The sequence below is a fragment of the Geotrypetes seraphini genome, chromosome 1, assembly GCF_902459505.1.
Source record: "Geotrypetes seraphini chromosome 1, aGeoSer1.1, whole genome shotgun sequence".
NCBI classification, from domain to species: Eukaryota; Metazoa; Chordata; class Amphibia; order Gymnophiona; family Dermophiidae; genus Geotrypetes; species Geotrypetes seraphini.
In genome coordinates, this window is record NC_047084.1 from 489,446,524 (window position 1) to 489,471,484 (window position 24,961).

The 24,961-nt window shown below is 43.6% G+C and overlaps 1 protein-coding gene across 1 annotated transcript in view; it reads left to right on the forward strand.

The window, feature by feature from the left end:
* Window positions 1-24,961, forward strand: part of LOC117368913 (atrial natriuretic peptide receptor 1-like) — a 164,766-nt gene that overhangs the window by 87,799 nt on the left and 52,006 nt on the right. Inside the window, 3 exon segments of the mRNA XM_033962688.1 lie at window positions 9,290-9,411; window positions 10,978-11,122; window positions 13,844-13,892. Of these exon segments, the coding sequence (XP_033818579.1) occupies window positions 9,290-9,411; window positions 10,978-11,122; window positions 13,844-13,892 (316 nt within the window).

The following is a 24,961-nucleotide window of genomic DNA, read 5'->3' on the forward strand; positions in this document are numbered from 1 at the left end:
GGAAGGAGCAGGAAGAAATCGGCTGCTGGCTTGGGGGTGAGGGTAGGGAAAGAATCGTGGAAGTGGAGAAATCGGCACGATGGCTTTGTGCGGGCTAGGGGGAGAGAGAAAGAAAGGAAAAAATAAAGAGGGGGGGCCAGGGGGAGAGAGAAAGAAAGGCAGAAAGAAAGAGGGGGACCAAGGGGAGAGAAAGAAAGGCAGAAATAAAGAGGGGGTCAAGGGGGAGAGAAAGAAAGGCAGAAAGAAAGAGGAGGGCCAGGGGGAGAGAGAAAGAAAGGCAGAAAGAAAGAGGGGGACCAAGGGGAGAGAAAGAAAGGCAGAAATAAAGAGGGGGGCCAGGAGGAGAGAGAAAGAAAGGCAGAAATAAAGAGGGGAGCCAGGGGGAGAGAGAAAGAAGAAGGACCAGAAGAAGGACCAGAGACTCATGAAATCACCAGACAAAAAAGTAGGAAAAATGATTTTATTTTCAACTTAGTGATCAAAATGTGTCCGTTTTGAAAATTTATATCTGCTGTCTATATTTTGCACTATGGCCCCCTTTTACTAAACCGCAATAGAGTTTTTTAGCGCAGGGAGCCTATGAGCGTCGAGAGCAGCGTGGGGCATTCAGCGCAGCTCCCTACGCTAAAAACCGCTATCGCAGTTTAGTAAAAAGGGAGGGGGAATATTTGTCTATTTTTGTATAGTTGTTACTGAGGTGACATTGCATAAAGTCATCTGCCTTGACCTCTTTGAAAACCCGCGGAATATAAATGATAATTAACATTTTCTCTGCGTACAGCGTGCTTTGTGTTTTTAAAATTTTATTGTTGGTAGATCATTTTGACTTGGCCACAAAGGTAAGGGGGAGGGAGGGAGGGGAACTGCTGAAAGACATCTAGTAATCCTTGCAGGCTTGACTGCAGGGAATTATTTTTGTAAAATCATGTTTTGTTATGTGACTGGCATTATCTAGACTTTAATTTCTATGAATGAATAGAATGAAAATGATATAAAATTACTTGCTTGTTTTTATGTGCGTGCGCTGAAGGAAAGTGGAGAGAGAGTGGGCTGAGGATGCTGAAGGGAAATGGGGAAGAGAGTGGGGAGAAGACGCTGATTTATAAATTGACAATTGTACAGAATATTGTTTCTTTTTATACTTTAATATAAACAATTCAAGGCTTGTGTGGATGGAATCAGGTGGTTTGCGGGGATGGGGACCGAGCTTACGGGGATTAGTCCAATAAAATGGTATTTTTTTATTTCTCATTATTTGTTTTATTTTTATTTGTTAATTTATAAAGTGGTGATTGTTATGTATCAGGTTTTTCAAATTTACATCTACTGTCTTTATATTTTGCACTGTATTAGAGGACATGTGTTACTGTTTTTTGTGGTGTTGCATTGTATCCAGGGTCTGGTTTCTTGGCGGATCAGTTTAACTTTTGTCTACATATTTCTATTTTTAGTTTGTGATTATTCCATTTTGGGCGAGGGTGTATCTCTGTTCTGTGTGTTCTGAAAAAGACATAGTTTTCAGTTGGCATTGACTACAGGACCAATTGACTGCGGGATCTGGCTTGTTTAGTTTTACAATGTATGTGTTGGTGTTCTAGTGCTCACTGCAATGTTTAAGATGCAGCCTTTTCCTAGGTACACTCTTGTGGTGCGATATGTAGATTGGTACTAAAAATCATATTTTTCATATAGATGGGGGGGGGGGGGGTGTCAAAAAATGATGGGCCCCGGGTGCCACATACCCTAGGTACGCCACTGCCCTTCAGCTGTCTCTTTTCCAAGCTAAAGAGCCCTAACCTTTTTAGTCATTCCTCATAAGAGAGGAGTTCCATGAAACAATACAACACAGCCAAAGCACAATACAGGAATCACAACCAACACTCATAAGTAAATTCCACCAATATTAGGGAGAATACAAAATGAAGGTATACCGATCTGACTCTAACTGCATTATTTATTTATGTATTTATTAGGATTTTTTTTTTACCACCTTTTTGAAGGATTTCACTCAAGCCGATGTACAGCAAAAATAAAAGGTTAAGGAAGCAATTCTGTAACTGGGTTTCACAAGTTAGGCACCAAGATGCAGAGGACAAAATGCTGATTCTGTAATGGCCTCTTGGTGTCAAGATTCCTTTCTAGAATGCTAAAGTAAATCAATATCTTTGTGCTTACATTTAAGTACACCTACTTAAGAACATAAGAACTGCCATCTCCGGATCAGACCTTCGGTCCATCAAGTCCGGCGATCCGCACACGCGGAGGCCCCGCCAGGTGTACACCTGGCGTAATTTATAGTCCACCATATCTTTATATGCCTCTCTTAAGGAGATATGCATCTAGTTTGCTCTTGAAGCCTAGGACGGTCGATTCCGCAATAATCTCCTCTGGGAGGGCATTCCAGGTGTCAACCACTCTCTGAGTGAAGCAGAACTTCCTGACATTAGTCCTGAACCTGTCCCCCCTTAGCTTCATTCCATGTCCTCTAGTCCGTGTCAAATTGGACAGTGTAAATAATCTTCTCTGCTCTATTTTGTCGATTCCTTTCAGTATTTTGAAGGTCTCGATCATATCCCCACGCATTCTCCTTTTCTCAAGGGAGAACAATCCTAGTGTTATAAGTCTATCCTCATATTCCAGTCTCTCCATACCCTTCACCAGTTTTGTTGCTCGTCTCTGCACCCTCTCCAGTAGTTTTATATCCTTCTTTAGGTAGGGAGACCAATGTTGGACGCAGTATTCCAAGTGTGGTCTGACCATTGCCCTATAAAGCGGCATTATAACTTTCTCCGATCTACTCGAGATTCCTTTCTTTATCATGCCCAACATTCTATTTGCCTTCTTTGCCGCTGCCGCGCATTGTGCCGACGGCTTCAGGGTCCTATCTATCAGTACACCCAGGTCCCTTTCTTGTTCACTCTTCCCCAGAGTTGCACCTGACATTGTATACTCGTATTCCTTATTTTTATTGCCTAAATGCATTACCTTGCATTTCTCCACATTGAACTTCATCTGCCATTTCTCCGCCCATGTTTCTAACCGACACAAGTCGCTCTGGAGTTTCTCTCTATCCTCCTGCGATCTGATCGCCCGGCATAGTTTTGTATCGTCTGCAAACTTGATGATCTCACTGGATATTCCTTCCTCCAGGTCATTGATATAAATATTAAAAAGGATCGGCCCAAGTACCGAGCCCTGGGGTACACCACTAGTCACTTTCTCCCAGTCGGAGAACTTCCCATTTATGCCCACTCTCTGCTTTCGGTTTTCCAGCCATTTGCCTATCCATCTTTGTATATCTCCCTCTATGCCATGGCTTTGTAGTTTCCTGAGAAGTCTTTCGTGTGGAACTTTGTCGAACGCTTTCTGGAAGTCCAAGTATATTATGTCCACAGGCTTCCCACTATCAATTTGCTCGTTTACGGTCTCAAAAAATTGGAGTAAATTCGTCAAACATGATTTCCCTTTCCTGAATCCATGTTGACTGGGTTTCATCAAGTCGTGTGCGTCCAAGTGCCGGACTATGCTATCCTTGATCAGTGCTTCAACCATCTTGCCGGGAACCGACGTAAGACTCACAGGCCTATAGTTGCCCGGTTCCCCTCTCGATCCTTTTTTGAAAATTGGCGTGACGTTCGCTATCCTCCAGTCGTCCGGTATCTGTCCAGTTCTGATTGTCAGGTTTGCAAGTTTGTGCAATAACTCTCCGATTTCAACCTTCAATTCCTTTAAGACTCTCGGGTGAATTCCATCCGGTCCAGGGGATTTGTCACTTTTAAGTTTGTCGATCTGATAGTATATCTGGTCTAAGTCCACTTCAACTGTGGTGAGGCTGTCCTCTATTTCTCCTGGAAACACTTTCTCCGCTTCAGGTATTGTTGAGGTGTCTTCCTTCGTAAAGACAGACGCAAAGAAGGAATTTAGTTTGTCTGCGATTTGTTTATCTTCCTTGATGTACCCTTTTCTTCCCTGGTCGTCCAGGGGTCCCACTGCCTCTTTTGCAGGTTTTTTCCCTTTCACGTATCTAAAGAAGGGCTTGAAGTTTTTGGCCTCCTGGGCTATTTTTTCCTCATAATCCTGTTTGGCATCCCTCACCGCCTTGTGACATTTCTTCTGATCATCTTTATGTTTGTTCCAGGCTTCGGTTGTCTTTATGCATTTCCATTTTTTGAAAGAGTCCTTCTTTTCTTTTATGGCTTCCTTCACCTGTATGGTAAGCCATGCCGGTTCTCTTTTGTTCTTTGTTCTCCGATCTTTGGAAATCCTCGGAATGTAGAGATCTTGTGCTTCTGTGATAGTATTTTTCAGTAGGGACCATGCCTGATCTACCGTTTCAAGTTTGTCCACCATCTTCTCTAGTCGTTTTTCTACCATGGCCCTCATGCAATCGTATTTACCCTTTTTAAAGTTTAAGGTGGTGGTTAAGGTTTTGGCATGTTTCCCTTTCCCGATGTCAAGTTTAAAGTTGATTACATTGTGATCACTCGTTCCCAGTGGAACCACGACTTCCACTTCTGTTATCGGTCCCGTTAGGCCATTTAGGACCAAGTCCAAGGTGGCGTTGCCTCTTGTCGGCTCTTTTACCATTTGTTCCAGGAAGCAATCCCCTAGCACCTCCAGGAACTTGGCCTCCTTGCCGCAGTTGGAGGTTGCTAGTTTCCAGTCTATCCCTGGGAAATTGAAGTCTCCCAATATAATTACATTGCCCGTCTTGCATTCTTGTTTGATTTCCTCCATCATTTCTGAGTCAGTTTCCTCCGCCTGTCCTGGGGGACGATAGTAAAGGCCAATTTTCGTATCTGCACCATATTGACCAGGAATTTTGATCCAGAGTGACTCAAGCTTCTCTTTCATTTCTGTTGTAACCATTTCAACAGAATCTATTCCCTCCTTAACATATAGAGCAATACCTCCACCTTTCTGCCCTACTCGATCTCTTCTATACAGTTTGTATCCCTGTAGTACTGTGTCCCATTTGTTTTCTTCATTCCACCATGTTTCTGTTATGCCAATGATATCCAATATGTCATGTCTCGCTATTGTCTCTAGTTCCCCCATTTTGTTACCTAGACTTCTAGCATTCGTATACATACATCTAAATTCCCTTTGTGTTACCTTTTTGGACCTTCTACTCTTGGCCGTCCCTATAGTTTCAAATACGGTATCCTTTACTGCTCCTGTGTTATCACCCTTGTTTGCTGTGTGGTCGTCCTCTCCTGTGTCTGAGTTGTCCCTTCCTGCTTTTTCTCCCTTATTGGCTGTGGGGTCGTCTTCTCTTGTGTAGGAGTAGTAGTCCTTGGCTTCTTCGTCGGGGCATCCTGCTATCCGTGCCATCGACCGGTGGTCGACTGTCGGCTTTCCCCTATCTTTCAGTTTAAAGCCTTCTCGATTGCCTTCTTCATGTTGCCTGCCAAAACTCGTGCTCCTTCTTTGTTGAGGTGTAGTCCGTCCCTTCTGTAGTACTTGCTTTTTTCCCAGAACGCCGTCCAGTTGCGCACGAAGTCGAAGCCTTCTTCTTCGCACCATCGTCTCATCCAGGCGTTGATTACTTGCAATTCCCCTTGTCTCTTTCCATCCGCTCTTGGTACTGGGAGGATCTCAGAGAAGGCCACCCTCACCTCCCTGATCTTCAGTTGTCTTCCGAGTGAGCGGAGCTGGCCCTTCAGCTCTTCCCTGTCATACTTCCGCCCGCTCACATCATTTGTTCCCACGTGGATAAGCACAGCGGTGTCCTCTCCCTCTGCGCCATCTATGATCCTGGAGATCCTGTTGGTCACATCCTTCACTCTTGCTCCAGGCAGACAGGTGACGACTCTGTCCTCTCTTCCTCCTGCGGTGTGGCTGTCCACATGTCGTATAATGGAGTCGCCTACGATGATCCCCATCTTCTTTATTCGGGAGTTCCTTGGGGGGCGTAGGTCCACGTCCTTGGAGTAGGGCCAGTCTTCTTCCTCCAATGATACTCTTGAAATTGTTTCCTGTTCTTTGGGTGGGGGGATGTCTTCCTGTGCTCTCACTATTCCTCCTGGTGTGCGGTTGTCTCCTACCTCGTCTTCGGTTTCTTCTGTGTTTGCATGGGTGTCTTCTCTCCTCACATGGGTTTCTTGAGTACAGTTTTCCAGCCCTGGGATCTCTACGTGGTGCTGATGAGCTTCCTCTATGAACATTTCTAGTTCCTTGACCTCGTCGTATGGGCTGTACTCCACTAGAATCTTCTCCTGTGCTCGGATTCTGTCTTCGAGTTCCATCACTGTTCCTTCCAATAGTCTTACCTGACATTTCAAGCTATCCATCTCCATGCATACACCATATCAATAAGTACCTTTGGTATGTAGCTTACAATATGTTGCAAGTTATGTGTGTAAATGCAGGTACCACCCATGCAACGCCTCTGATTGGCCCAGTTGGTTTAAGGCCCTAAACAACCTGGGGCAATCAGAGACCTAGGCCTCTCCCCAGTGCATCCAGGATGCACCGTGGTGGAGGAAGGCCCACCATTTTGAAGAGACAGGCCTGCTGGCCAGAACGGGTAGGCATCCCTCCAGCCAGTCATCGTTAACAAGGTAAGGGGGAGGGGGGGCGGGGTCGTCAGAGGCATGAGGGTTATCAGGGGGTTGCATAGCAGCAGGGGGAAATGCTTACAGCGGGGAAAGGAGTGGGAAGAGGCGGGGCGGAGAGAAGAAGGGGTGCTGACACCCCCACCATGATGGTGCCTGGGGCAGACCGCCCCCCTTACTACACCACTGCATAAGGGGGTGCTCTGAGGGCCAGCCTCATGATCAAGAACTTCTTCCCCTTCCAGCAGAGGCAGCAGCAGCCACAATTTGCTGCTCTGTTGGTGTCGGACCTTCCTCTCTTGCGGGTTCTGCCTTAGTGGAAGCAGGAAGTAGGTGGGACTAGCAGAAAGGAAGGTCCAATGTTGGCAAAAGCAGTGGGCTGTGAAGGCTGTTCTGCCGATGCGGTGGGGATGGTGGGACAAAAAAAGTGAAAAAGAGGGAGTGAGGTACCCATTGGTGGGCAGGGGAAAAGCGCTGAGGGAATCATGTAAAATGGAACCTCTGTAATGTTTTCTCCCCTTTTTCTTTTGTATTAGATTATGTAGTTCCTCCATCTGACCTTCATGTTGTATCTGTTTTGTTTTAATTATGATTTTATTGTATCTATTGTATGTATTTTAGATTGTAAACTGCCCTGAAGGTTTCCCCAAGGTGTGTGGTAGTAAAATTTTAATAAACTTGGAAACTTGGAGAAATGCTGCACCTGATTGGGGGAAGGGAAAGAGAAAAGGGAGGGAGAAAGAATACCAGGAAAGTGAGAGGAGAGAGAGATGCTAGGTCATGGGGAAAGGAAGGAGGGAGGGAAAGGAAGGAAGGAAAGGAGATGGCAGACAATGGAGATGGAGGGTGAGATGCCAGGGCATGGGGGAGGGAAACAAAGGAGACAGAAATGCCAGACCAGGGGGAAAGGAGGGAGAAAGGGTGGGGAAGGAAGGAGATGCGAGAGCATGGAGGAGTTGGAGGAGGAAGAGATGAAAGGGAAGGAGGGAGATGCCAGGGCATGGGGGGGAGGGAAGGAAAGGAGACAGAGATGCCAGAGCATGGGGGACGGTGGAGACAGAGAGAAAAATGGAGAGGGGTGAAGCTGAAATAAATCATGTATAAGGGAGAGAAGGGATACAGGATAGACAATTTATGGAAGGGGCATCGAAAGAAGGAAGGGAGAGAGGGTGGAAATCAGATGGAAGCGAGGGTGAACAGTGAATGGCAGAGAGAGAGAGAGGTTGGGGTGAACATCAGATGGAAGAGACAGGGTGAACAGTAAATGGAAGAGAGAGGGTGGACCGTGGGTGGAAGGGGCAGAGAGAGAGAGAGAGAGGGCAGATGCTGCTTAGAAGGGAGAGAGAGAATAGATACTGGATGGAAAGAAGATGATTAAAGCAGAAATGATAGAAAGTAGAAATTTTTTTGTTGCTTTAGAATAAATTAAACGTTTATAAATAGAAAATGGAAATAAGGTAATGTTTTTACTAGACTAATTTTAATACATTTTTTACTAACTTTCGGAAACCAAAACCCCCTTCCTCAGGTCAGGACAGGATATCGTAACAGTCCAATAAAATGGTATTTTCTTATTTTCCATTTTTGTTTTATTTCTGTTTATTAATTTGTACAGTGAAGATTGTTATGTTCAGTTTTTTTCAAATTAACATCTGCTATCTTCCCTCCCCCCCACCCCTTTTATCAAGCCACGCTGCTGAGCAGCGCGAGCTAAATACAAGCAGCAGCCTATAGGCATAGAATGGGTGGCTCGGCATTTAGCTAGTGCTGCTTAGCAGCATTGCTTGATAAAAGGAGGGGGGGAGGAGTTTGTATTTTGAACAGTATTAGGGGACATGTGTCACTGTTTCTGTGATGTTGCGTTGTATGCAGAATCTGGTTTCTTGACGGTTCAGTTTAACTTTTGTTTACAGATTTCTATTTTTAGTTTGTTATTACTTATTCCATATTGGGTGAGAGTGTATCTACTGTCTGTTGTCTGAAAAGGACATAGTTTTCTGTTAGCACTAACTTGCAGGATCTGGCTTGCTTTGTTTTACATTGGGTGTATTGATGTTCTAGTGTTCACTGCACTGCTGCAGTGTTTAAGATGCACCCTTGTTATGTGACTCGTGAATTATTACTAAAAATATTTTTCTATATAGAACAGACATATTAAAAAATGATCATCCCCGGGTATCAAATATACTAGGTACGCCACTGATTTAGACTGATTAGAGAAGAAAGGGGTAAAAGGTCATAAGAGGGGAGGTGTTATAGAGGGAAAAGTTTAAGGTAGCAAGAGAGATGGGGTCCGGGTAAGGGTAGGAAGAAAAGAAAGAGGAGAATGTGGGTGAAGAAGGGGTGGTAGGCGGTGTGAGGGAAGTTCAGGGAAAAATGAAGGGATGGGGCATAGAGGAGAGTGTGGCATGTGGTCAGGAAAGTAAAAAGGGGTTGTAATCTCACATTTGATAAGAACTCTTGTCTTCAATAGCCCATGTCTCAATAAATCAGCCAGCCTCCAAGATGTCATGAGCCTCTCTGTTATGTGATATGGATATAATCTTACAGTTCTTGCTTTCTGTAGACAGGTTAACAATTCTTACCAGAAAGGCTTGGAAACGTGCCTCAGATAGGCATCTTCATCCAGTGCATACAAATACTTAGAAGAAGCAGAGATAGTGGCTAATGGGTGTTTGTCAAGAAGTAAACAATTCAAAACATCTCATGAAGCAACTTGGGGTCTTTTCCAGGTTTTCTTTTGCCACAGACATTGCACAAGGAATGGCCTATCTGCATCAACATAAGATGTATCATACACGGTTAAAATCCACCAATTGTGTGATAGATGACCGCTGGGTTTGTAAAATTACAGGTAAGGAAAGATGTAATCAAGCTCTACAAGAAGCTATAATTGTCAGAAGTTACTAATGACCTAAGTGAAGCACATGAGCAATTACTCATACATTCTAGGAGCGTCACTCACAGATTTTACATGGTCACTCACAAAAATATTTGCAAATCTGGAAAATTCGTTAGTCTTCTCCTACTTTTGGTCTCACTGAAGTACACTGAGAGGATGTGAGGACAGAAGCCATGACAGAGCTTAACCTTCTTCAGTTACCTGCTTCACATTGGCAGCAGAAGTGCTTAAGCACATAATCACGCTCTGCTATTATAGACCGAGCCAAACAAGAAGATTTGCCTGATCTTGGGCTCTCTATCTCAAACACACACTCCTGGCTGGCATTCTGAAGAGAATCCTCTCTGACCGAAGTTTTGAAAAGATTGTCTCAATACCTGACCAGAACACTGAAGGGGATACCCTCATATGCTAGGGGGAAGGGCAGCAGGGAGAAGGAAAGGTAGCAATAGGCACAGTCTTGGCGGGTGGGGGGGATCATATTTTCCCCTGCTTGAAGTATCAGATTGACTTCAGCCGCGCCGCTCTAAATTACTGTTTTTAGCGCTCCGACGGGGGGGCGTGGGGGGAACCCCCCCACTTTACTTAATAGACATCGCGCCGCGTTGTGGGGGCGTTGTGGGGGGTGGGGGGGTTCTAACCCCCCACATTTTACTGAAAACTTCACTTTTTCCCTGTTTTTAGGGAAAAAGTTCAGCTTACAGTAAAATGTGGAGGGTTACAACCCCCCAAACCCCCATAACGCCGGTGCGATGTCTATTAAGTAAACTGGGGGGGGGGGTCCCCAACAAAACCCCCCGTCGGAGCCCCTAAAAACTGTAATTTAGAGCGGTGCGCTCTGCGCTCAATTGTCGGCGCGCGCTTTTGTCTTTCGCGCTGTTGTCTATGAACCGTAAATAAACCTCTTGTACTTTCTTCATGCCTCTGACTTTGTATGTCCAAGTGACCTTTCAAATCAAGGCCTGATAAAATAGTTCCGTTCTCTTTTGGTAACATTTCTATTATTTGTATTCTTGCTCATTCCTTGGCCTAGCTGGCTGCATGTATTTATTTATTTAAATTTCTCAACCGTCTATTCCTGAAATAATGATTCTAGAATTCTCTGTAGGTGAAATACACGGCATATCCAAATTATGAAATATATACGTAATAAATACTTTTTAAAAAATGTATATTTTTTATGACCCAGATCAATTGCATTTCTTTTTAGAAGGGAAAGGAGTTTTGTTTGCACCCCAGTGATTTCTGGAATAACTCAATCCGTTATTGATACCAATGGTTTCACTTTAATTTCCTTTTAATATGATATGTTCTCTTTCCTGGAAGAGTTTCTTTTTTGTTTCTCTCCTCCTCCTTAATGTGAGGACTATGTTTAAGTTAAATATTGCTTTTTGGTTTATTTCTGTTAAACAAATAGATGATTGGATGTACTAATATCGTTATATTACCTGTTAAGCACAATTTTGTACTTAATTGAAAAATAAAATAAATATTTTTTTTTTTTAAATGTCTTTACAGATTATGGGTTGGAGTCATACAGAAAAGAAGATTCCTCTGAGCTTTCGAATACATATCAGCAGTGTTTACTGGAGATGTACTTACCACCTGAAGGACCTCCAGGGCCCAGCCCAGAACCCTGTTCAGCAGCCGCGGATATGTGCAGGTGCCTTGCGTGTTCTAACTTTCTATGCCTAAATGTAAAATACAGTTTCGGTGCGACGTTTAAGGAGCAATAAAAGAATGCTTCGATGCTCATCAGCACGGATAAGGGATAAATTTGTAAACCACAAGTATGACCCTCACCTTGAAATACTGTGTTCAGATCTGGAGGCCATATCTTTTGTGAGGATGCTAAAACATTACTTCTGCAGGAATTTTGTACCACTGTGCAATGCAGAATTTGTGCAGAATTATCCTCCAACAAGGAATTCTGCACAAGGATAGGAGGCAGCAGTAATTCGCTTAGTTTCCCTCAGTCCTCCTACTCTGCATCTTCTCCTACTGCCCTGTTCCGCCTCTGGCCCCACCCCGTTCTACCCCAGACTCACCCCATTCCACTGCAGCCCCACCCAGTTCTGTCTTTGGCTTCGCCCCATTCTACTCCAGCCCCACCCAGTTCAGCCTCCAGCCCCACCCCCACAAACCACCTCTCTTCTTCCTCGACAAGCTCCAGCCGCATCTGTAGGGCCTGGAGCATGCGTGATGCAGCTGCGTCGGGACTTTCCAAAACTCAGACAAACTGCTGGGTTTGGGAAAGTCTGTCCGGGTCCCTGGACAGTCCTCTAAAAAGAGGACATGTCTGAGTTTTCCTGGACGTCTGGTAACCCTAGGCAGGGGGTAGTACATTTCAGTGACCCCTCCCATTGCTGGGGGGAGGGCAGAGGAGAGGTCCCTGTGTCCCTACCAAAATGGCACCTGGGGTGCTCTGCCCTGCCTGCCCCCTCCCTCCCCTTACTATGCTACTGTGGAGGAGGGTTTTTTTAGAAACAAAGCAATGTATATAACATAGTAACATAGTACTGTGTCCAGTACTGGTCGCCATACCTCAAAAAGGACATGGCGGTACTTAAGGGAGTCCAGAGAAGAGCGACAAAGTTGATAAAGGGTATGGAAAACTTCTCATATGCGGACAGATTGGAAATGCTGGGGCTATTCTCTCTGGAAAAGCGGAGACTTAGGGGAGATATAATAGAAACCTTCAAAATCATGAAGGGTATAGAGAAGGTAAACAGGGACAAATTCTTCAGGCTGTGGGGAGCCACAAGCACAAGGGGACACTCGGAGAAATTGAAAAAGGACAGGTTTAGAACAAATGTTAGGAGGTTCTTTTTCACTCAGAGGGTGGTGGACACATGGAACGCGCTCCCGGAGGCTGTAATAGGCCAGAGCACGCTACATGGGTTCAAGGAAAGTCTAGATAAGTTCCTAAAAGATAAGGGGATTGAGGGGTACAGAAAGAAGTAGAGGTAGGTTATAGGATTAGACAGAAACCACTTCACAGGTCACGGACCTGATGGGCCACCACGGGAGCGGGCCGCTGGGCGCGATGGACCTCTGGTCTGACCCAGTGGAGGCAACTTCTTATGTTCTTATGTTCTTAGATGACGGCAGATAAAGACCCGAATGGTCCATCCAGTCTGCCCAACCTGATTCAATTTAAATTTTTTTAATTTTTTCTTCTTAGCTATTTCTGGGCAAGAATCCAAAGCTCTACCCGGTACTGTACTTGGGTTCCAACTGCCAAAATCTCCGTTAAATCCTAATCCAGCCCATCTACACCCTCCCAGCCATTGAAGCCCTCTCCAGCCCATCCTCCACCAAACGGCCATATACAGACACAGACCGTGCAAATCTGCCCAGTACTGGCCTTAGTTCAATTTTTAATATTATTTTCTGATTCTAGATCCTCTGTGTTCATCCCACGCTTTTTATGTGTTGGGAGGAGGGATTAGAATGAGAGAGCTATATAGATGGGGATAATTTATCCTAAAAATTTGACCCAAGATTTACAAAGAGCCACAATGGGTAGAGAAGGGAGTTTGAGATATTTCAGGTCTTTCACTCTCTCTTCCCTCCCCAAAGTCTAGCTTCTCCCCCTCTTTCTTCCCTCCAATCTCTCGCTGGTCTCTGCACCTCTCTTCCCTTCCTCCCTCCACTGCCCCTGTCCCTGCTCTTCCCCCTCTCCCTAACTCATAGCCAAGGGTCTCTTCCTTCTCCAGGCCCCGACTCTTTACTCTCCCCCCCCAACCCCATGATCCCCCTCCGGGCCTACCAATGTACCAGGTGGTCCAGCAGGATCTTCTTGGCAGGAGTGTGGCTCTCTTGCTCCTGCCTCCATGAAGCTTCCTTCTAAAATGGATGCTGTGACCTTTCGCTCATGGCATCCATTTTAGAAGGAAACCATGAGGAGGCAGGAGTGAGAGGGCCGCGCTTCTGCCACAAAGAACCCCCCCCCCCCCTTACTGGACCACCAGGTACCTCAGTAGGCCTGAGGGGAAGGAGATTAAAGGATTGGGGCCTGGAGAGCCACAGCCACATGGCAGAAAAGCTGCATGTGGCTCGTGAGTCGCAAGTTGCTGACCCCTGGGGTTTCGACAACATTTAGTTTTGCATTTTTCAAACCACCTGTGTTGTTTTGGCTGGAAAAACCATGCATAGAAAAAGCATATGCAAATTTCTGCATGTACTATTTTGGCAATTGTCAAAAGGAAAATACTGTATGTGCATATATTCCCTTTGAAAACTGGTGCAAAGTCCATGGGGGGAAAAGTGCTTGTAGAGTTTGCACCAGTGCAGGTAGTTTTGAAAATTTTCCTGATTGTTTAGTTTGGTTTATTCATAGATTGTGTTTGTGCAATGCAATAATCTGTGTATTTTCTTGCAGTTATGCCATCATCTTATTAGAAATTGCAACAAGAACTGATGCTGTCCCAGTAAGTTTTTTAAAATGGGTTTCAGTCCTTTTTGACACGTCCAGTGTGCCTCTAGACCTACAGAAATAACAAATAGAAAAAAGAAACATAGAGGAGCCAATATTCAGACAGATCTGAATTCTGAGGACTTTCTTAGAGATCAGACTCCACAGGTGACACTTGAGGGGGAGGAATGCTGGCCTAGTGCCTAACCCTCAGTAAGCCTGGTTCTAAGGGAGAGGTTGTAGAGGCTCAACATTAAAGAGAATTGTAACAGGAACCTGTGAACTACAAATATAATTTGCATATATTTGCTTGAGGAGAGAGCTGTTGACTAAAAGGCTTTTTTGGATCAGTTTAGGACCTTTTTGAGACTTTGGGGAGTAGTAAGTGGAACAGATGCCTGGAAAACTCTTAAAGTCAGGCCAAGTGCGCTATATTTCATGGGAATGGGAATCCTTTCACTCTAACTGAAAAACACTCCTTGAGGAGAGACCTCTGGCTGGCTTCAGCTTTTAAGTTTGAGACTGAACTCTGAGGATTTTTTTTTTTTAGGGATCAGACTCCACAGGTGACACTTGAAGTTAATTCCCACCCACTCCAAAGTGGAGCTTTTTTGGCTCTTCAGCCAACAAGGCATTGCTCTGGTGGGATTTTTCTGTTCTTTCTTTTTTTTTCTTCCAGGTGTAAGTACTTCTACAACCATATTTTGGCTGGGAAACATCATATCACCAAAGCTTCTGCTCAGGTTACAGCTTCTGTCTCTGTGAAGACAGAAAATGTTACCCAGGCAGAGGGAGTGGTTCCATGTACAAGCTATCTTCAGCTTGAATCCCTCATGAAGGAAGTAAAGGAACTGAGAGAGGAGGTGGCAATACTGAGAAGCATCCGTAAGAGTGAGAGGTACATCGATGAAATGGTTCATGAGGCGTCAAAAATTTCCAGCAGTGGGGAAGAAGATGGCTACGTAGATGGTGTCGAGAGCGTTTTGGTTTCCTGGACCATGGGATGATTTTCCAAGGACTGCTGAGTAGGGATGGTATACATCTATCAAAGAAGCAAAGAAATGTCTTAGGTGGCAGGCTGGCTAATCTACTGAAGGGGGCTTTAAACTAAAAGTGATGTGGCAGTGTGATCAAAGCCACTGGGTGAGTATAAGCCCTCAGGAAGTAAATCACTGAATACCTCTAAATTGATGGGAAAAGGGGGCAATGTCTGGAAAGCTGTATATACTAATGCTCAAAGTAAGGGAAACAAGATTCTGGATCTAGAAGCAGTGATGGAAGAAGATGAGTTGCATATAGTGGTGATCACAGGAAAGACAGGATAGGAAGAAAAGGAGGAGTAGTAGTGTTATATGTTAAAGATCATATTAAAGCCACATAATTGCAGGATCTGCAGGGCAAGGAAGAGGCACTGTGGTTTAATTTGGAAAAAGGGAATGGTAAATATATTTACATTGGTGTGATATACAGGCCTCCTTCACATAGATTTAATAGTAGACATTCAGAATGTATCTAAAAAAGGGGAAGTATTACTAATAGGTGATTTTAACATGCCGGATGTTGATTGGTGTATCCCTAAAGAAGGGTCTTCTTGAAGTAGGGAGATCCTGGATTCTCTACAAGAAGAACTGTTCCAGCAGTTGGTAATGGAACCTACATGGGATGGGGTCATACTGGACTTAGTGCTTACAAACGGGAAAGGTGTTTCACATGTTACAGTGGGTGATCATCTGGCATCCAGTGATTACTGCATGGTATGGTTTAATATTAAGATGGGTATAGAGAGGGCTCATTCAAAAGTAAAGATTCTAGACTTTAAGAAAACTAACTTTGTTCAGATGAGGAATTATGTCAAGGGATTGTTATCTGGATGGGAAAGTCTGGAAGGAGTAGAAATGCAGTGGGCAAATCTGAAAGGAGTTATTGTAAGGGCGACAAATCTTTTTTTGTGAGGTAAGTAAATAAAAGTAAGTGGAAAAGAAGGAGACTGTGGTTCTCAAAAGTAGTAGCTGAGAAGGTAGGGAATAAGAGGTTAGCTTTCACAAACTACATAAGATTACAGAAAGAGGAAGACAGGCAAAAATATCTGGAAAAGTTAAGAGAGGCTGGTCGAGAAGTCAGGTAAGCAAAGATAAAGTTGGAAGAAAAAATAGCTGACATAGTAAAATGGGGAGGCAAAACATTTTTTAGATATATCAGTGATAGGAAGAAGTACAAAAGTGGCATTGTGAGACTCAAAAGTGAAGGGGAGTTATATGTAGAAGCTGATAAAGAAAAGTCTGAATTGTTTAACAAATATTTCTGTTCTGTGTTCACGGCTGCAGATCCATGAGTGGGACCATAGAAAACAAATGCGAATAGGGATGGTAGAGTGGTAGACCTTGATCGATTTTCAGAGGGTTGTGTTCATGAGGAGCTAGCTAAATTAAAGATAGATAAAGCAATGGGGCCAGATGATGTACATCCGATGGTGCTGAAGGAACATAGGGAACTTCTGGTGGCTCTGCTGACTGACCTTTTCAATGCTTCTCTACTGCTACTGCTATTAATTATTTGTATAGTGCTACCAGACGCAAGCAGCGGTGTACAGAGTCACAAAGAGTAAGAACACAGTCCCTGCTCAAAAGAGTTGTGAGTAGTACTGGAGGATTGGAGAAGGGCGGATATGGTCCCTCTACACAAAAGTGGAAGGAAGTAGATAATTACAGGCCAGTAAGTCTTACTTCTGTGGTAAGCAAATTAATGGAAATGCTTCTAAAACAGAGAATGGTGAAGTTTCTGGAATCCTGTGAATTACAGGACCAGAGGCAACATGGATTCACTAGAGGTAGGTCTTGTCAGACAAATGTGGATTAATTTCTTTGACTGGGTGACCAGAGACTTGGGTAAAGGGAGTGCATTAGATGTAGTATATTTAGATTTTAGCAAAGCCTTTGACAGTGTACCACATAGACGTCTAATAAATAAACTGAGTGCTCTTGGGATGGGCCCCAAAGTGACGGGCTGGGTCAGGAACTGGATAAGTGGAGGATGACATAGGGTAGTAGTCAATGAAGATCTCTCTGAAGAAAGGGATGTTACCAGCAGTGTGCCTCAAGGTTCCACTCATGGGCCTGTTCTGTTCTTTTTAACATTTTTATAAGCGATATTGCTGAAGGACTGACAGGTAAGATTTGCCTCTACAATAGAGTAGACACCCCAGATGGTGTAAATAACATAAAGAAAGACCTAGTGAAGCTTGAAGAATGATCTGAAATTTGGCAGCTAAAATTTAATGCTAAGAAATGCAAGGTAATGTATGTGGGCTGCAAAAACCTGCGGGAACGGTACAGTTTAGGGGGTGAAGAAAAAAAGAGCGGTACAGTTTAGGGGTGCATGACAGAAGAGCGGGACTTTGGTGTGGTTGTATGTGATGATCTTAAGTTGAAAAGATGATGGCAATAGCTAGAAGGATGCTAGGGTGCATAGGGAGAGGTATGGCCAGTAGGAAAAAAAAGGTATTGATGCCCCTGTATAAGACTCTGATGAGACCTCATTCATAACATTGTGTACAATACTGGAGGCCGCACCTTCAAAAAGATATGAAAAGGATGGAGTCAGTCCAGATGGTGCGTGGTCTTCATCATAAGGCATATGGGGACAGACTTAAAGATCTCAATATGTATACTTTGGAGGAAAGATTGGAGAGGAGAGATATGATAGAGATGTTTAAATACCTACATGGCATAAATACACTTGATTCGAGTCTCTTTCATTTGAAAAGAAGTTCTGAAATGAAAGAGCATAAGATGAAGTTAAGGGATGATAGGCTCAGGAGTAATCTAAGGAAATACTTTTTTAAAGGAATGGTAGATGGATGAAACAGTCTCCTGAAAGAGATGGTGGAGACAGAGATTGTGTCTGTATTCAAGAAAGCGTGAGATAGGCACGTGGGATCTCTTAGAGAGAGGAATAGATAATGTCTACTGCTGATGGGCAGACTGGATGGGCCATTTAGCCTTTATCTGCCATTGTTTCTATGTTTCTATGGTAGGTAGAGTTGCAAAGTACTTGCAAAAATGTGTGCTGGTTTCTGATATGATCTGCTATTTTTCCCTGTCCTTTAACTCCTCCGAATTTGAGGAATAAGTAACATAGCAACAAGTGTACACTGCGTTTGTAAAGATAGTATGGCTGTCGGGGGGGGGGGGGGGGTGTAAAGTTACTTTTACTTTTGAAAGTGAAGCCTAGGGAAGGGAATGCCAGGCCCTTCCACATGACCCAGATTAGCCCTGGCTGGATACAGCATGCTCAGCTGGATGGGCCATTGCTCAAATCCAGCATAATTCAAGATTTGTAGCCCCATGCTGCTTAACCTTTTTGGCACAGCTCAGTGGTATTTAATACACCTTTATGCTGGTGTTAATTACATTTTTGTACCAAGTGATTGCGCCAATTCCGCCCCGACATATGCATGCAGGACAAATGTGCGCCGCCGCTTCCGCAGGTTTGAGACCTTCCTCGCGCTCCCGTTGGGGAGTGGGAAGCCGACCCCCCAGTACACTGACCGACCCCCCAGTACACTGAAAACTCCCATTCTCATTCCTGTTTTCATTCTTTGAGAGTTTTCAGTGTAGTGGGTGGGTGGGGGTGGGGGGCGCCCTCCTCAGAGCGCAAAGGGGAAGGCCTGAAGCGGCAGCAAGCATTTGCCCTGTGCGCAAATGATGGGGCAGGATTGTCGACGTGCCAATGTCCTGCGCACTTTTGACGGGTCACCGTAATTATGGTATTACTGCTAGCCATCGCACACAACACAAAAATCCTAAAAGCTGCACTCTGTGGCTGGGAAGTATTCACTGCTTCTGAATGCCTTGGCACCAGTCATAGGGGAGCACCATAAACAACTGTAATCAAGTCCATTAAGATCTCAGTGAAATAAAAAGTGAACTTGATTCCTATCACAGAATCAATAAATATGGCCCAAGCGGCATAGACCAGCAGGAGACAGGTCTGTGACCAAGAAGGCTAATGGCCCTAATGCATTGGGTTTGCCAGAGAGTGTACCATTTTGATTGCTTGCACAGTATGTTTGAAAAGAAATAACGTATACTTGCCCCAGCAGGTCATTGTGCTAACAGAAGCTTTAAGCTGCCAGGATCTTATTCTCCTCTTGGTTTTCTTTATAGATGATCATTGCAGCCAACTTTGTAATCCTTATTCTATGCAGCAGCTATAGAGATATATGCAAAGACTGGAGAGAGAGAGAGACCTGAAAAGGAATTTAAAATACGTTGGATCTGACTATCGGAAAAAGTATAAAGAACATAAGACTAGCTATACTGGGTCAGACCAATATCTGGGTCAGACCAATATCCTGCTTCCAACAGTGGCTAATCCAGGTCACAAATACCTGGCAGAAACCCAATAGTAGCAACTTTCTACACTACTGATCCTAGGGCAAGCAGTGATATCCCCCATGTCTGTCTCAATAAGAAACCATGGACTTTTCCTCCAGGAATTTGTCCAAATCTTTTTTAAACCCAGCTAAGCTAACTGCTGTTACAACATCCTCTGACAATGAGTTCCAGAGCTTAACCATTCATTCAGTGAAAAAAAAAGTCTTCCTATTTGTTTTAAAGGCATTTCCATATAACTTCATTAAGTGTCCCCCTAATCTTTGTAATTTTTGAAAAAGTGAAAAATCAATTTACCTGTTCTACACTACTCAGGATTTTATAGACTTCAAGCATATTCCCCCTCAGCTGTCTCTTTCCAAAACTGAAGAACTCTAACCTCTTTAGCCTTTCCTTATGCTAGAGGAGTTCTATCCCTCTTATTATTTTGATCACTCGTTAACCATTACATTTCTACATTTGTCTCCTTGGTGGAGGGTTTAATATTTTCTAACCATCACAGGTCAAAGAATACTCCTTTGAATGTCAAATCTGAACTTAATGCCACTCATTAAAGCAACAAAGTTGAACAGCTCTTTTACTAAGCTGCAGTACGAACTAATGCACGCTTACTGCAGGGTAAAACACATTACTGCAGGGTACATCCAGGTGTCCCAGGGTAGTTTTCAAATCAGCATGCTTCAAATGAGCTTAAAAAAACATGTATTTTTTTTAGCATTGGGTGGGTGTTTGGAGGTAGAAGTAGGTGTGCCCAATGCTAATTGGTTAATGTAGCTACATCGGTGTATGCCAATTGATTAGTGTGTGATTAGCATGGAAGCCCTTACTGCCTAGAAAATAAGTGCTGCCGTGCTAATAGCCACACATTAATTGGGAAATTAACATGTGGCCATTAATGAAGTAAATGGAAAATGTGGCCATTTTGCAGCCATGTTAAACATAGTCTCAGTGCATGGAAAAACCCCGTGCATGTAATAGCACTAACCACTTTTTAGCACAACTTAGTAAAAGGGCCCCTGAGTGAACTGGGAACTTTCTAGCATCAAGTTAGCCTTGGAACAGTGGAGGTATTGGTCGGAGAGAGCCATCTTCCCAGCACAATCCTAACTGACCACAAGAATTTGCTTTATATTTAAGGTCTCTAAGCATCTGAACCCTCAACAGGCCTTGTGGGTCATGGTTTTGCTTTGTTTTGGGCTTTTTCTTTTTTTTTTTTTTTACATGATTCCAATATTTTTATTTCCTTTAATTCTCACTCCAAGATCATCAAAGCCAATATATTTTCTTGACGGTTCACCTTTGGAAATAGCCAAGATCCAGGTGACAAGGGAACCATTATACCTCCTTCCACGATTGTTACAGATATATTGAATTCAATAGTACTAGAGAAAATTTCTCAAGAATCCTTGTACCTGCTGATTATATCTTTGTCCCTAGTGCTTGTCACCTGTAGGCAGTCAGATGACGACATGATTCCAAATTGTTCAGCCATCTGCAGGTGAGGAAGACTAATGAATTAATTTCTAGAGCCTTCTGGTAGCCCTTGATGTGTAAAGACTGTGCATCTTATATTTTGGCCTGCTCTTTGTGTGCTATGAACAAATTCCGTAGTGTTATCCTTATAACCTCATATAGCTACTTCCCATACTAATGATGCCATAGTCTCATATTGCTAGGGACTTTATAAAACAGGCTTTAAGCAAGAGACGTCAAGCTGTTGCCTCCAGTTTGACATCTCTGATACCTTTGATTCTGTCAATCACCACCTACTCTTAAGTAAATGTAAAAGAATAGTGAAGAACACAGTAAACAATGTACTTAAATTAATTTTAAAAGTTATTGCCTAATATAGGTGTCTTTTTACTAAGGTGCGCTAATTGATTTAGCGTGCACTAAAGATTAGCGCACGCTAATCTTTAATGCACGCTAAATCGGTTAGCGCGCCTTAGTAAAAGGACCCCATAATACATTTTGAGTAAAAAGTAAAAGTACTACAACTACAATGAATGCAACTATCAACATTTTAGCTCAATAACTTTACTGCTCTACAATGCAATCCACTTTGCTTTTAGAAAAACTAAATCTTGAAAATGATTGTCAATCATGCGAATGCAGTTGCAAGTCATTAATCCAGCATAGCTGAAAAGATGTTCAGCAAGTGCACTGGCCGAAAGTAGAATGTTCAGTCCGATAAAAAGTTTCTTCAAATCATACTAGGCTGCAGTGCTGCTTATGTCTTCTGATTGGGTCTGCATTGATCAAGAGAATCTCTGTCCGAAACATTTGACTTCCATATAGCAAAGAATGCTTTATCATTATTTTGCCATTATCTACATTAGAAGTAATGTAATGTAATGTAATTTATTTCTTATATACCGCTACATCCGTTAGGTTCTAAGCGGTTTACAGAAAATATACATTAAGATTAGAAATAAGAAAGGTACTTGAAAAATTCCCTTACTGTCCCGAAGGCTCACAATCTAACTAAAGTACCTGGAGGGTAATAGAGAAGTGAAAAGTAGAGTTAGAGGAAAAATAAAAATAAAATAAACATTTTAACAAGACAGCATTGATCTAAATACTTTGGAAGGTAGAAGAGAGGAGAGAAAGGAATAGAAGCAGAAGGGGGAGCCGTTGAACAGTAGAATTCTGGAGAAATTTAAATGATAGAAATAGAACAAAACAAAGACAAAAGGCAAAACAATAGATAAGATTAAAGATAAATCATAAGCTGGAAAGAAAAATAAAATAAAACTTTGTCTTCAATCCACGGTTTCAGCGTCAGTGATGAAGTGGAGCAAGTAAGTTTAGGAGGAGCGATTGACGTTTCCAGAAAGGGCTTCTTCAGGGAAGAGACTTGGCAGACAGTCCCAGGATGCCTATGTCTCCTCCCCTGCGATGTTCTCCCATCCATGCATTCCCTCACAGACACACTGCCCGTGCCCCAGCCGCTCCAAGGAGGCTGCCCCAGATGAGGCCCACGGTGAATGCAGGATTCTCTCCTCTGCGGGAAAGCCGCCCGGAGCCGACAGTCGATCTTCTTAGCGGATTGCATGGGGGGAAGAGTTCACACTCTTGGTAGGATCGGGTCTGTGTGCTCTCGGTGGTTGTGGCTGGTCTCGTTGCTGCTTAGGTGTAAAAGCAGTTGATCTCCACTGCTGCTGATATTTAAAAGCAGGCAGATTGATCTCTCCAATGGACTGCAGGGGGAGGAGTTCACACTCCTGGCAGGATCGGGTCTGTGGGCTCTTGGTGGTTGCGGTAGGTCTCGCTGCTGCTTGTATGTAAAAGCAGTTGTTTTTCTACTGCTGCTGATATTTAAAGCAGGTAGATTGATCTCTTAAACGGGATATAGGGGGAGGAGCTCACATGCCTGGTTGGATCGGGGCAAGGGCTCCTATTATAGGCTGCTTAGGTGTAAAAGCAGTTGATCTCCTACTTCTGATAATATTTAAAAGCAAGCATATTGATTTTTCCAACGGAATGCTGGGGGAAGAGCTTACTTGTTTGGCTGGATCAGGGCAAAGGGCTCTCGGTAGTGGTGGCTGGTCCTGTTGCTGCTTAGGTGTAAAAAACAGTTGATCTTCCTAGTGGACTGCAGGGGGAGGTGGAGCTCACACTCTTGGCTGGATCGGGTCTGTGTGCTCTTGGTAGTTGCGGATAGTTCCGCTGCTGCTGAGGTGTAAAAGCAGTTGATTTCCCACTGTTGCTGATATTTAAAAGCAGGTAGATTGATCTCTCCAATGGACTGCAGAGGGAGGAGCTCACATGCCTGGCTGGATCGGGGCAAAGGGCTCTTGGTAGTGGTGGCTGGTCCTGCTGCTGCTTAGGTGTAAAAGCAGTTGATTTTCCTAGCGAACTGCAGGGAGGGTGGAGCTCATATTTTTGCAGGACCGGGACTGTGGGTTTTTGATGGGTTGGTCCCGTTGCTGCTTAGGTGTAAAAGCAATTGATCTCCCACTGCTGCTGATATTTAAAAGCAGACAGATTGTCCAGGGAGAGGAGCTCTGCACTCAAACTGCCATCCTCCTCGCCTCCAAGTTCCGGAAGTAGTGCTCTAAGCACCTGCTTAATAGGATTAAGTCGATATTATCTGGCTATGATTGTCAGTTAGTGTTACAGGCCACAGTTATCTCGAAGTTGGACTACTGTAATGTGCTATATTTGGGTATAACATTTTCACAATGTAAAGCATTGAAAACGATTCAAAATGCAGCGGCACACTTGATATGTGGTGGAAACAAATTCGACCATGTTTTGCCGCTGTTGCAAAAACTTCATTGGTTGCCTGTAAATTGTTGCATTATTTTCAAAGCCCTTGTACTAGTTTTAAGAATAATCCACCACAAAATCCCTTGGTATTTGATACAGGTAAAATTATATCAGCCATCTAGATCTTTGAGGTTTGAGGGAAAGATGCGATTAAGTACAAATGAATTTCTTTGTGTTCATTATGAAAGTACAAGAACTTCTGTAATCTCATTGGCATCTTCTATCCCACCAATACCTTTCAGTTCTAGGCGGTTTACAACAAGAGTTGGCCTGAGCATTTCCAGGGAGAATACCATGGTTAATAGATGTAGTATGCGTCGGGATCTGTGGAGGGTCGGTCAGGTTTAGTTAGATCGTTTGATAAATTTCTTGAATAGAAAGGTTTTAAGTTCTTTCCTAAATGTTTTGTAGTTGGGTGTCAAAGTCAGCAGATTGGAGGGTTGGCGATCTAGTTTCGCTGCTCTCAATGGCAGGGGAATAGTCTGAAGGGATTGCTGAGATTACTTATGAATATGCAAAAATTCAAGAAGATACTCACAACAACCTTGTTTATGGAGGCCTTCACTACCTGAGGAATGACATAGGAGAACCTTGGAGATCTATGGTCTGACTGTGTAGTTGCCATGTCATATTTATGATTGTATTTTGAAAACCACTTAGGGTTAAGTGGGTAAGAAATGTTTTAAATAAATAACTCATCACTTGCATCTTTATTTTAATCTTCGTTATCATCATTAAGCAGAGAAAACATTCACAAAGTTGGAATCATTGTCTGTTGTTGTTCTAACAATTTTTCATCCAATGGCAAACTCTGCTTGAATATCTTCAAATACTGATGCAAAAACATCAAATGTAACCTTTCAGTCTTAAGACCAGGCAAGCAGATGTCCTCTCTAAAGAGTCTATCAGTCCAGTGAAAAGTCACCCCAATGTTGAATTTTCCATGGGATGATCAGCGGTCTGTTGTTGTAGACACATAAGGGGAAATTCTATAACCAGCGCCTAAACCTAGGCATTGGTAGGCGCTCTGCCGATGCCTAAGTTAATTGAAAAACGTAGTAAAAGAACAGCAAAAAAAATGGCAGTGTTGAAGGGACTACCAATGCCTAAATAAAAGGCAGCTGGAATCACAGCTAGGTAGAGCTTTAGGCTGCAGAATGCCAAAGTAGGTGCGACCAATGCCGGAAACAGTGTTAGTGTACTCAAGTGGCTACCTAGCCTTGATTCATAACAAGATGGGTGGCTAAAATGTAGACCTGGAAAACCCTGGCCTACATTTCAGCCACCTTTCTTTGTCGTTAGACCGCAGAAGCCATAAACTGATTGTGTCAGGGGAATATCCCCCACCCCATCCCCGATCAGCTGAGCTGGCAGGATTGTGCCAGCTCAGCTGATCGAGGGGGGAGAGGGGTAATTCCCC